We start from the raw sequence: 12,888 nt of genomic DNA, 5'->3' as shown, positions 1-12,888 counted from the left end.
GGAACCGGTTGGCCCCTGTATGAGACAGGATGCTGGACTAGAGGGACCACTGGTCTGATCCAGCAGGGCTCTTCTTATGTTCTTACTAACAGTCTGCTACAGCGTCCATAGAGCTAGCAGCATACCATATTTACTCGAAAGGAAGACAACCCTAAATGTAAGATCCCTCCCCCAAAAAAGCTTATATGCAAAAAATCCCCAAACCCTCTACTATTGAACAAAATTGTAACGTATGCAAGATTTGTTGTTGTCTTTTGATAGCATACCTGAGGGGGGGCCCTAATCTTGCATTTGAGTAAATACAATATTTGGTTACCAATTTAAACTTGGGAACACAAAACACCAAATTCTTCAATAACATATGGTCATTGTACACTTTATCGCCTATGAGTTGTGGACAAAATTAGCCACACTTATCCAATACTTAAGAATACTGGGTGCATCTACAGCATGCACAGGAATTAATCCTCTAATGTCTTAAACCTGGAGTCCCCAACCCTGTGGGCAGCTTCGGAATTCTGACGCCGGGTGGTGGGCACAGGAGGCAAAGTGACAGAGAGACACACACACAGAGGACAAGAGTAGTAATTTTAAAAAATGCATTGGGAATAAGGAGTGAGAAAATAAAACCAACATCGTCGGGACAGCTGCCGCTGAAACAACGTTACTTTAATCTGTCCAGCCAATCGGATATCCAGTGGCCCATCAGAAGCCCCACCGGCCCTACCCACATTTTACAACACTTGGTGGGTGCCAGGAAAGGTAATGGAAGGCACTAGTGTGCCCACGGGCACTGCGTTGGGGACTCGTTTTCAATTGCCTTATATGAGAGCCAGTTTGGTGTAGTGGTTAGGACTCTCATCTGGGAGAAGCGGGTTTGATTCCCCACTCCTCCACCTGCAGCTGCTGGTGTGACCTTGGGTCAGTCACAAGTTCTCTCAGAGCTGTTCTCGCAAGGGCAGTTCTCAGGAGAGCTCTCTCAGCCCCACCTTTGTTGTGGGGAGGGGAAGGGAAAGGAGATTGTAAGCCGCCCTGAGTGAAGGGCGGGATATAAATCCAAACTCCTCCTCTTCTTCATACTACACACTAACACCTTGTCTTGAAAAGCATTTTACTTGTTCCAAAAAAGAAAACACTTTATAGGAGGGGTTTTCCCCCCCTTTCTAGGCTCCCCAAAATGTCTTCTGTGTTTTCTTGGAAAAATGAGGAAAAAGGTGACACACACCCCGCACACATTTCTTTGGTTTTCCCCCAGGCCTTCATATCTCTGGATCAGATCATAGGCTTAGGGTTTCTGTCCCTGCCGTCCCAGAATGCCGCTTTCTTTTCCCCTGTGATGTACCTTTTTTGTGACCCAACGCCACAGCCAGGTCCATCGGTGTGTATCCGGAATCTGCTTCCATGGTAAGATCAGCACCTCGAGCTGAAACCATACAACGGGAATACTCAGAATTGTTCAGCAGTAAATGTCATTACTGTAGATTCCAGAAAGGCAAGCTGCAATTAAGTAGTATGTAAGTAAGGAGGAGGAGCTGTGGTGGCCCAGTGGTTAAGACGCTGAGCCGCAGACCGGAAGGTCAGTAGTTCAGCAGTTTGAGACCCGAGTGCCGCGTGACGGAGTGAGCTCCCGTTTCTGGTCCCAGCTCCTGCCAACCTGGCAGTTCGAAAGCAAGACATTGCAAGTAGATAAATAGGTACCGCTTTGGTGGGAAGGGAACAGCGTTCCGTGCGCCTCGGCGTCTAATCATGCGGGCCACATGACCACGGAAACGTCTTCGGACAGCGTTGGCTCTTCGGCTTGGAAACGGGAGATGAGCACCGCACCCCTAAAGTCGGGTTCGACTGGCTTTCGAGCAAGGGAAACCTTTACCTAAGTAAGCAGGTGGGTGGGTGCAATCAAGATAAATTGACTGTTGATTTTAATCTGTATTTTTGTATGTTTTAATTTGTTGTAAATCACCCAGAGATCTGTGTACTCAGGGATGGTGGTTGTAGTAGTAGTAAAATTTATACTGTAGCCATTGGCCACTACAATTTAAAACAATATACAAATTAGGTATAGCACTGGAATTTGAATTAAATTTAAAATATAATAACCTCTAAAAATCTGCACATTCAGTATTTAGATTAATTGAAATCTTAAGTATAAATACCCATCTCCAGAAGCACATACACAGCCTCAAGCAATGCTGTTTTACAGTTTAATTACATTTTCCTGTGTTCTTGGCTCTGATTTTACTACCCACTAAGGCGAGGAGTGCTACGCTATAGGAAGCCATAGGGTCTGTGTCTGGCAGCAGAAATATTAATTTATCGATGTCAGGAATTTTTTTTGCAATTGATTTATCATTGCAGTCAAGAATTTACATCTCGGTTCCCAGGTGTACTCAGGGATGGGGTGATTCAGAAATCTAATTAATAATATAATAATAGTAATTTCTCCTACAGCCAGCCAAACCAACGGAGGGCTTTTCCGTATTCTCAGTTTCCTCGCTTGTAAGTTCCTGTTTCTGGCTCAAGTGGTTAAGACGCTGAACTGCAGGCTGTGGAAGGTCGGTAGTTCAGTAGTTCGAGACCCAAGTGTGCCGCATGACGGAGTGAGCTCCCGTCTCTAGTTCCAGCTCCTGCCGACCTAGCACTTCGAAAGCAAGAAATTGCAAGTAGATAAATAGGTACCACTTCAGTGGGAAGGTAACAGCGTTCCGTGCACCTCGGTGTTTAGTCATGCCGGCCACATGACCACGGAAACGTCTTCGGACAGCGCTGGCTCTTCGGCTTGGAAACGGAGATGAGCACCGCAACCGTAGAGTCGGATTCGACTGGCTTTCGAGCAAGGGAACCTTTACCTTTTCTTATTTATCAGACTTATATCCCTCTCCCCCGAACGGTGCTCGAGGCGGCTAATGGCATATAACACACACAATAAAAACAATACAAAAGCAGGGTAGGATGTGTGGATGGGGAAAACGCGGCTGAAGCACACCAGCTGCCTGGTGGTGGATCACATCACCCAAAGGCCCCCCCCCCAAAGAGCCGCCTTCCATGCCTTGTGGAGCCAATGCTCCCGCTAAGCTGTGGAGTCTTGGGAGCAAAAATTCTATTTTGTGAGCTACCGGCATTAAGGTTGTGAGCGAGGAATTAGGCTTGTGCACGAAGTAGTTTGCCCTGGAGCCCTCCTTCCTGAGCTAAGACAAAAATGTGTGAGCTGGAGGCTAAATAACTGTGAGCCAGCTCGCACTGACTCAGCTTAGAGGGAACAGTGGTCCCACAAGGCACGCACCTCTTCAGGCAGCTAGGTCCACAGGACAGGGGCCACTACTGAGAAGGCCCTCACCCTTGTTGACACAAGGCGGACAATTCGTAGACCAGGGACCATCAATAAATGCCTGATATTAAGACTGGCGACGAGGAGGAGGAACATTGCCAGGAGAGGCGATCCTGAAGGGATGAGGGTCCCAGGCCATTTAGGGCCTTAAAGGTAAGTATCAACACTCTGCATTGGCCCTGGAAACGAAGTGGGAGTCACTGCAGTTATCTGGGACTAGCCCTTCCCTAAGTTTAGATGCTTCTTATTAACGGGCAGATCTTTGTAACAATATGCTTTAAGAGGCTATGTGCTTTAACAACCACATAGCAACATAAAGAACAATCTGCTTGCCTGATAAATAAGAAATAAGTTCACACTACTTGGTGTTAATCACTGGCTTTCAAGCAAGAGAAACCTTTACCTAGTGTGACAGAAACCCGCAGTCCCACATTAACGCCACACTGCGTACTGCCAAACTGTAGCTCAGCCATCACACCCCGATCCAATGAAGTGAACACCTGCCCGGTAAGCTGGATGTTGCGATAAAGTCCGAGGCTCTTCACTAGCGTGTTTGTAAGAATTCGGAATGTGTCTCAAGGATGTTTTGCCATGTTATGACACAGGACGCTTTGAAAGTGGGACCTCAGCACATTGGCTTTCTGTGTTACTTGGGAGAGGGAACTGCTTGCCTGCTTTTGGATGCCCTTCAGTGCCCCACCACTGGAGGTGGCCAGAGCCGGTATTGCAGCTTCTGGCTCAACAGGGATCAGATGACGTAGGTTAGGTTTCCCTTGCTCAAAAGCCAGTCGAATCCGACTCCAGAGTTGCGGTGCTCATCTCCGTTTCCAAGCCGAAAAGCCAACGCTGTCCAAAGACGTTTCCGTGGTCATGTGGCCGGCATGACTAGACGCCGAGGCGCACGGAACGCTGTTACCTTCCCACCAAAGCGGTACCTATTTATCGACTTGCAATTTCTTGCTTTCGAACTGCTAGGTTGGCAGGAGCTGGGGCCAGAGACGGGAGCTCACTCCGTTATGCGGCACTCGGGTCTCGAACCGCTGAACTACCGACCTCCCGGCCTGCAGTTTAGTGTCTTAATCACTTGAGCCACCACAGCTCCTCGGATGACGTAAGGTACCTGTAATTTTTCACATGGTATCTTAGCACTGCCAGTCACAGACTACACTCTTGCTGCTGCCCCCCTGGGAGGATTTACCTAGCAACGTCTCGACGCACTTGACGTGATTGCCCCGCACAGCATACAGGATTGGGGTCCCACCGTTCTGTGGAAGTAAACAAAGAAGGTCAGAGGCACTGAGTCCATCACACTACACCACGCCCCCTAGCTTGAGCGATTGCGGTTTGCAAATTTTAAACGGATCAATGGCTGGAGGATGAATGGGCAAGAGATACTGGTTTCGATCTTGTGTTTCCTGCAAGGAATTCCTTATCAGTTTACGTTATTAGTAGTCAACCTTTCTCACTGGGACTCAGGGTGGTGTAAGAGCCCAGTAGCACCTTAAAGACTAACAAAATCTGGGGCAGGGTAGGAGCTTTCATGAGTTGCTGCTCACTTCATCAGATGAAAGCTAGAATGTGAGTCCATCTGTCTTATATATCAGAAAGAGGAGAGATTTCAGATTCCAAATGGCATTAGCAGGCCAATGATAATAGCAGGTGTGATTGGAGTAGGTGTGACACGCAGAGGTTGGTAGGGTGGAGAAATCAGCATGGGTAATGAGACAGGAAACCTAGGTCTCGATTCAGTCCAGGTGGATACATTGTCTTGAGCTTCGTTGTCAGCTGCAATTCAGCAGAATAAATCTATACAATCAACAGAGTGGGACACCCAAAAGACAATGCAATAGGAACTGGGCTTGTCATCTGGAAACCAACTAGAGCTGAAGCACAATAGTTCTGAGAGAGGAAGGATCCATAGAACATGCCCGAAATTCTAGGCGAGAGGCCTGTGAGCCTGAGCTGACCCACATATCTCTCCCCCCCCACACACCCCGGCCAGGATTAGCCATCCCCACATTTCCCACTGCACCAGACTGTCTCAGTAGCTGTCTGGCTGCTCGAATCGTTACCCAGTCGTAGCTGTTGATGTTGACGTTCTTTTCTAGCAGCAGGACGACGATGCCAGTGTATCCTCCAGTGCTGGCAAGCGACACGGCACTCTCCCGCTGGTCTGCGAGGGCGTGGGGGTCAGCACCCTGCAGAGAGGACATGGTTCAGAAGCGGGCAGGTGAGGCCACGCCCCCAGCATCACCAAGGCCACGCCCCCAGGGTCCTTACCAGTTCCAGGAGACAGCGGACCGTTTCGATCTCTCCGAAAGCCGAGGCCCACATCAAGGGGGTGAAACCTCGCTTGTCCGGCTTGTTCACCAGGTTCTCATCTGTCAACGGAAGAAGCCATTTTGCCGTAGCGAATCAGAGAAGAGGACACTGGGGGTCGCGTGCCAAACGGGCCAAAACCAAATCCGCGGTCACCCGTGTGCCAGTGAGTGAAAAGTGACAATTTGAGCTTTAAAAACGGACTGAACTGGCTTCCTTTGGCCTACCTGTCTGTCTGTGGTGACCATTCTGGAGGTTTCCGCCCCTATTTCAGTAGAATCGTTTTATTGTCTGCTCTGGTATGCGGACTCGTGTTTGTAGCTGGAACAGGGATTTAGCCCGGGTGTGTTTTTGTGAGGCAATAGGGCTGAGATTGCTTGGGAACTGGCGTACCCAGCCCCCCCCCCCAAGCTAGCCTCTCTGCCCCCAGATGACTAATGCCTCAAGAAGGGGTCCCACTTCCGGCCTTCGGTGCCAGCTCTGAGGGTCAGGAGTTTGGGAGTGCTCCTGGATGCTTCCTTGACAATAGAGGCCCATGTAGCAGCCACTGCCAAGGCAGCCTTTTACCATCTGCGGCTGATAAGGCAGTTGGTCCCCTTCCTCGAACGCAACAATCTGGCATCAGTGATCCATGCTATGGTCACCTCGGGGTTGGATTACTGCAATGCTCTCTACATGGGGCTGCCCCTGGGGCAACTCCGGAAGCTGCAGCTGGTGCAGAATGCCGCGGCCAGGTTGCTGATGGGTCTCCCCGTGAGGGAGCACACCCAACCTGTCCTGAGGTCACTGCACTGGCTGCCAATAGCGTTCAAGGTGCTGGTTATGACCTTTAAAGCCCTAAATGGTCTAGGTCCTGTCTACCTGAGGGACCGCCTTTCCCGTATGTTCCCCCAAGGGCACTGAGATCTGAGTCACAAAATCGCTTGGTCCCCTCTGGCCCTAGGGACGCTAAGTTAACATCGACAAGAACTAGGGCGTTTTCCCTAGCTGCACCAGTACTATGGAATCAGCTCCCAAATGAAATCCGAGCTCTGTGGGATCTTTACCAATTCCGTAGAGCGGTAAAGACCGAGCTGTTCCGGCAAGCGTTTCAATAGCTCAGACCACACTGACGGTTCTAGCACTTTGTAACAGAAAGCTGCCACGTCTTAATCTCAATTTTAATAAGTGTATTTGGATATTTTATTGACTGTATTGTTTTAGACTTGTATTAATTGTTATGTTGGTTTTAAACTATTGTAAGCCACCCTGAGTTGCCTTGGCGGGAGGGCGGGGGAAAAGTCGAATAAATAAATAAGAAAGAAGGAAGGAAGGAAATGTCCAATAGCAGTCAGACCTCTGAGCCGACTGGCAGGGGTCTCCGGGAAGGGAAATCGCTCCAGATTATCAGAGCTAGCGAGGTGAGGTAGTTAAAGAGCAATGGGCTCAAAACTTGGGTCATAATATTGAACTAGATAAATGGTCACAAGTGTGGAAGAAAAACTTAAGAATCACAAAAGCAACTTCATATAAAGAAAACGTATACAAGATGTTTCATAGATGGTATATTACGCCTGAAAAGTTGGTTCAATTTGATTCTCAATGCTCTAATTTATGTTGGAAATGTCAAAATAAGGTTGGATCCTTTTATCATATGTGGAGGCTATGTGATAAAGCGAAAAAATATTGGGCCTGGATCCATGAAATGTTACAAAATAATTTAAACTGCTCTGTAACCTTTTATTCCAGAAATATTTTTGTTGAATATTTTACCTGAAAGCTGTAAAAAAAAATGACTCCTACCTTATATTGTATATAACTACAACTGCTAGAATATGTTATGCCAAATATTGGAGAAACACAAAGACGCCCTTTAGAGAAGAAATTTTAAGAAAAATCCTGGAAACGGCAGAAATGGACAAACTGACTTTGATTTTGAAAGGACAATCAGAAACAATATTTGAGAATACATGGACAAAATTTTATATGTGGCTTGAAAACTATACTAACAAGACAACATAGACATTGCTAATCTTTTAAAGACTCAAAAAAGATAAATCTCAATATATTTGCAAACCTTACATTTAACGAGATAAGGTGATGAAAATTACAAGCAACCAGGTATATGCACGTTAAGAAGAATGTAAAGAAACTGAGCAAATATTCCCTTTTGTGTGTTGTGTAAAATAATTAAAAAAAAAAAGAGCAGTGGACTCAGATCTGGAGAACCGGGTTTGATTCCCCACACATGCAGCCAGCTGGGTGTCCTTGGGTCAGTCACGGTTCTCTCTCAGCCCCACCTACCTCACAGGGGGGTCTGTTGTGGGTAGAGGAAAGGAAGGAGATTGTAAGCCGCTCTGAGACGCCTTTGGCTAGTGAGGAGCTGGGTATAGAAACCAATTCCTCTTCTTCTAACTGGAAGCGGCTAACATTATTATGGAGAGGGTTTAGGGATCCCAATGACTCCACTCTACCATCTCCCCACACGGTCACCCTTCCAATATGAATGTTCCCTCCCCATCCAATTAGGAGTAACTATGGCTGCACTCCTGTGCACAATTACATGGGCGCAGGCCCCAATCTAACCTGCTGAAAGCACAACTAATGGTATTATGCCTTTCTTTTCAGTTGGGCACCACTTGGGCTTAGGGTTGCCAACCTCCAGTTGCAGCCTGGAGATCCCCCAGAACTACAAATTGATCGCCAAGATGAAAGAGATCAGTTCCCCTGGAGGAAACGGCTGCTTTGGGGGGGAATTTATGGCATTAATAACATAAGAGCCCTGCTGGATCAGACCGGTGGTCCCTCTAGTCCAGCATCCTGTCGCACACAGGGGCCAACCAGTTCCTCTGGAGGGCCAACAACGGGGCCTAGAGGCCAAGGCCTTCCCTGATATGAACATAAGAAGAGCCCTGCTGGATCAGACCAGTGGCCCATCTAGTCCAGCATCCTGTCTCACACAGGGGCCAGCCAGTTCCTCTGGAGAGCCAACAACAGGGCCCAGAGGCCAAGGCCTTCCCTGATAAGAACATAAGAAAAGCCCTGCTGGATCAGACCAATGGTCCCTCTAGTCCAGCATCCTGTCTCACACAGGGGCCAGCCAGTTCCTCTGGAGAGCCAACAACAGGGCCCAGAGGCCAAGGCCTTCCCTGATAAGAACATAAGAAAAGCCCTGCTGGATCAGACCAATGGTCCCTCTAGTCCAGCATCCTGTCTCACACAGGGGCCAACCAGTTTCTCTGGACGGCCCACAACAGGGCATAGAGACTGAGGCCTTCCCTGATGAGAACATAAGAAGAAGAACATCAGGCCAGTGGTCCATCTACTCTAGCACTCTTCCCACACAGAGGCCAGCCAGTACCTCTGAAGGGCCAACAACAGGGCAGAGAGGGGAAAAGATGTTGCCTCCTGGCACTGGGATTCAGAGACCGACAGTCTCTGAACATAGAGGCTCCACCACTGAGGTCCTGCCCCTCCCCAGGCTCTGCCTCCAGCTCTCCAGGAATTTCCCGGCCTCGATTCGACCACCCAACTTGGGCTGCATCGGGGTTTTCCAAGCTCCGGTGTCTGCTAGTATGAAAGTACAGGGGAGGTCTCCTCACAGGTCAGTAGCTTAGCCTCAGGCTAGCCCTGACCTGGATAGCCCAGGCTAGCCTGATCCCGGTTGGTGTAGTGGTTGGGAGCGCGGTCTCTAACCTGGGAAAACCGGGTTTGATTCCCCACTCCTCCACTCGCAGCTGCTGGATGACCTTGAGCAAGCCACAGTTCTTTCAGAGCTGTTCTCCCAGAGCTGTTCTCTCAAGAGCAGTTCTCAAAAGAGCTCTCTCAGCCCCACCTGTCACAGGGTGTCTGTTGTAGGGAGAGTAAGCCGCTCTGAGACTCCGAGTGAAGGGCGGAGTATAAATCCAATCATCAATCATCATCATCTCCTCCTCCGATCTCGGAAGCTAAGCAGGGTCGGCTCTAGCTAGCATTTGGAAGGGTGACCTTCAAGGAATACCAGGGGCGTGACGCAGAGGCAGGCAATGGCAAACCACCTCTGAAACGTCCCTTGTCTTAAAAAAAAAAGTCTAGCTCACCACCTAGTGGTGCATAATGCTAAAAGAGCTAGAACTTCAGACTGCAGTCTTAGAATCTCCTGGCTATTCTATACACAATGCCATATGGTATATTATTATTATTATCATCCTCAGGATCAAGTTGGGCAGGAATGTTTTCTGAATTGAGTGTTTTGTTTCTCACCTTTCTGCAGATTTTCCTTCAGCAGGGTAAGCTCGCCCTGAGCTGCTAGCTGGTAAATGGACAGCGCTGTGGGGATCAGAAGAAAGGACAGCAGTTGAACCTTCCACTTGTGGACCTTCCCCCTGGCACTTACTTCAAAAGCTCAGTTGGTGCTATGCAAAATGAACCAAGGGGCTGCGGTGGCTCAAGTGGTCAAGACGCTGAACTGCAGACCGGATGGTCGGTAGTTCAGCAGTTCGAGACCCGAGTGCCGCGTGACGGAGTGAGCTCCCGTCTCTGGCCCCAGCTACTGCCAACCTAGCAGTTTGAAAGCAAGAAATTGCAAGTAGATAAATAGGTACCGCTTTGGAGGGAAGGTAACAGCGTTTTGTGTGCCTCGGCGTCTAGTCGTGCCGGCCACATGACCACGGAAACGTCTTTGGACAGTGCTGGCTCTCCAGCTTGGAAATGGAGATGAGCACCGCATCCCTAGAGTTGGATTTGACTGGCTTTTGAGCAAGGGAAGCCAGTTTGGTGAGCCAGTTTGGTGTAGTGGTTAAGTGCATGGACTCTAATCTGGGAGAACTGGGTTGATTCCCCACTCCTCCACTCGCACCGGGCTGGATGACCTTGGGCAAGCCGTTGTTCTGATAAGAGCTGTTCTTGAAAAAAGAGCAGTTTCCGTCAGAGCTCTCTCAGCCCCAGTTACCTCACAGGATGTCTGTTGTGGGGAGGGGAAGGGAAAGGAGTTTGTAACCCGCTCTGAGACACCTTTGGGTAGTGAAGGGCGGGGTATAAATCCAATCTCTTCTCTTCTTCTTCTTCTTTACCCTTTACCAAAAATGAACCAAGGCACTGATATCTCTTGTTCTGCTTAACCAGTTTGACTCGATATACAAAGTTTGTTCGGCTAGTTGCAGGCAAACTTAGCCACTGAACCCCCATTCTGCACCTTGCTTTCGGGTTTCCATGATTTCAGTCGGCCGCAGGTATCTTTGCGATCATAAGATCGTCGAACGAGCCCTGCTTGGTGCGACAAGGGGTCCTTCTCACGCTGCAGCCAACCGGTAACTCTGGAGGGCCAACTACAAAGCACAGAGGGGTTTTTGCAGCTTTCTTTATTTTTGTATTCTAATCATGAAAATTTCTCTCTTTTGTAAAGCTACAAGTGGTGCTATTTGTAGCAGCAGAAAGGTGGGATTTGGATCTTGATTTCAACATTTGGCTGACAGGACCAATGCTCCCTCTAAGCTATGGAGTCTGGTGTGCAAAAATTACACTTTGTGAGCTACTTTCATTGAAGTTGTGAGCGAGCGATTTGGCTACTGCATAGATTAGTTTGCTCTGGAGTCATCCTTCCTGAGCGAAAAGAAAAGTGTGTCAGCCAGGGGTTAAAAAGCTGTGAGCTGGCTCACACTAACTCAGCTTAGAGGGAACATTGGACAGGATCTCGTTTCTATTCAGAACACTAGAAGCTGCCTTTGAATGGTAAAACGCCCTGGATTGGAATTAATTCTGGGGAAGACAACAGAGAAGATTTCGGAGTCTCAAATCGGATTCACATACACGGAAAGCTCTTAAAATGCTCTTGAGTCACTTGTGTGCCCCCCACCCCCGCAGTTCCACTCTTCCTCTTCTCTGGGCACTTTCACACACACACTAAATAACACACTTTCAGTGCACTTTCAAACTGGATTTTGCCAGTTCACACCGTAAAAATCCAGTTGGAAAGTACATTGGAAGTGGATTATTGAGTGTGTGATCGTGGCCACTCAATCCACTTTCAATGCACTTTGCAGCTGGATCTTACTGTGTGAAATGGCAAAATCGGTTGCTGAAGTGGACTAAAACGGCATTATTAAGCAAAAGGGGTGTCAAACATATGGCCCGGGGGGCAGATAAGGCCCCGGAGGACTTCTATCAGGCCCACAGTGGAACTGGCTGTCTTCTGCTTCTTCTTCCAGTTCTGCTGCTGCTGCGTCATCGTAGGTTTGCAGCTTACAGATACACACCTGAACAGCATACTCAAGATGACAACAGCACAGACATTTCGATGCAATAATTCAGAGCAAGAGGTGTCAGTTATCAGACACTGTTCAATAAACAAAATATTGCAAGAGTGCTAATGTTTGAAGCATGTTTTTATTTTAAGTAAAAAAATAACCCTTTGTGTTTGTGTCCTTTATAAAGTTTATGTCTCCGCTACCTGGCATTACATTTTATGACACACACAGCCTGGCCCAACAAGGTCTCATTTATGTCAAATCCGGCCCTCGTAACAAATGAGTTTGACACCCCTGATTTTGCATGTGTGAAAGCACCCAGAGTCTCTCTCTCTCACACACACCAGGTCTCTTTTGGTTTCACAAACAGGATACTGTGGATGAGAGTGGATTGTCTGGCCCCGCTGAAGGGGATACTTACTGTCCAGGGTAGCTGGCAAGGCAGAAACTTTGTTGCCCCTTTGGCGGTTGGTCAACGTGGTCGAATGCTTCAGGATCCCACCGTCTGTATTGGCAAGCCAAAAAAGAAGAAGAAGAGCATTTAACTGCTCCCCCAAAAAGAGATTCCATCTTTATTTACAGCAAGACCCCAACCTGCCCTAAATGCTGGCAATCTAATTTTTAGGGGGAGTTACACAACTAATATCAGATGTGAGAAGACCATCCTTGCAGGATGAGACCAACTGTCTACCCCATACAGAGCATATTCATTCGCTCCGTTTATACCAGGGGTGGCCAAGCTTTGGCTCGGGAGCCACATGTGGCTCTTCCATGCATATTGTGCGGCTCCTGGCAGAGCAGCTGGGGAAGGGGGGGGCACCTCCCCATTAGTCTTCCCTTCCCAGCCAGTTTTCTTTCCACCTTTCTTTCTCTTTTTCTCTCTTTCTCTCGTTCTTCCTTCCTTACTTTCTCTTCCTTTTCCTTTCTTCCCTCTCCCTCACTTCCCCATCTATTTGCTTTCTTAGTTCCTCTTTTTCTTTCCCCCTCTTTCATTCTTTCTTTCCACCTCTCTCTCCCTTTCTCTCTCTCTTAGACAAATAA

At 48.2% G+C, this 12,888-nt stretch overlaps 1 protein-coding gene across 1 annotated transcript in view; it reads right to left on the bottom strand.

The window, feature by feature from the left end:
- Positions 1 to 12,352, bottom strand: part of RFXANK (regulatory factor X associated ankyrin containing protein) — a gene marked incomplete at its 5' end in the record, with an annotated part of 14,595 nt that extends 2,243 nt beyond the window's left edge. Inside the window, 6 exons of the mRNA XM_015428372.1 lie at positions 1,343 to 1,423; positions 4,524 to 4,590; positions 5,398 to 5,523; positions 5,606 to 5,706; positions 9,866 to 9,931; positions 12,269 to 12,352. Of these exons, the coding sequence (XP_015283858.1) occupies positions 1,343 to 1,423; positions 4,524 to 4,590; positions 5,398 to 5,523; positions 5,606 to 5,706; positions 9,866 to 9,931; positions 12,269 to 12,352 (525 nt within the window). The remainder of the gene's footprint in view (positions 1 to 1,342; positions 1,424 to 4,523; positions 4,591 to 5,397; positions 5,524 to 5,605; positions 5,707 to 9,865; positions 9,932 to 12,268) is intronic.
- Positions 12,353 to 12,888: the final 536 nt, after the last annotated feature.

This window comes from Gekko japonicus, unplaced genomic scaffold (genome assembly GCF_001447785.1).
Source record: "Gekko japonicus isolate JY-2015 unplaced genomic scaffold, Gekko_japonicus_V1.1 scaffold5368, whole genome shotgun sequence".
NCBI lineage: Eukaryota > Metazoa > Chordata > Lepidosauria > Squamata > Gekkonidae > Gekko > Gekko japonicus.
The sequence above is the reverse complement of the archived record's forward strand: the minus strand, read 5'-3'. Positions and strand labels throughout refer to the sequence as shown.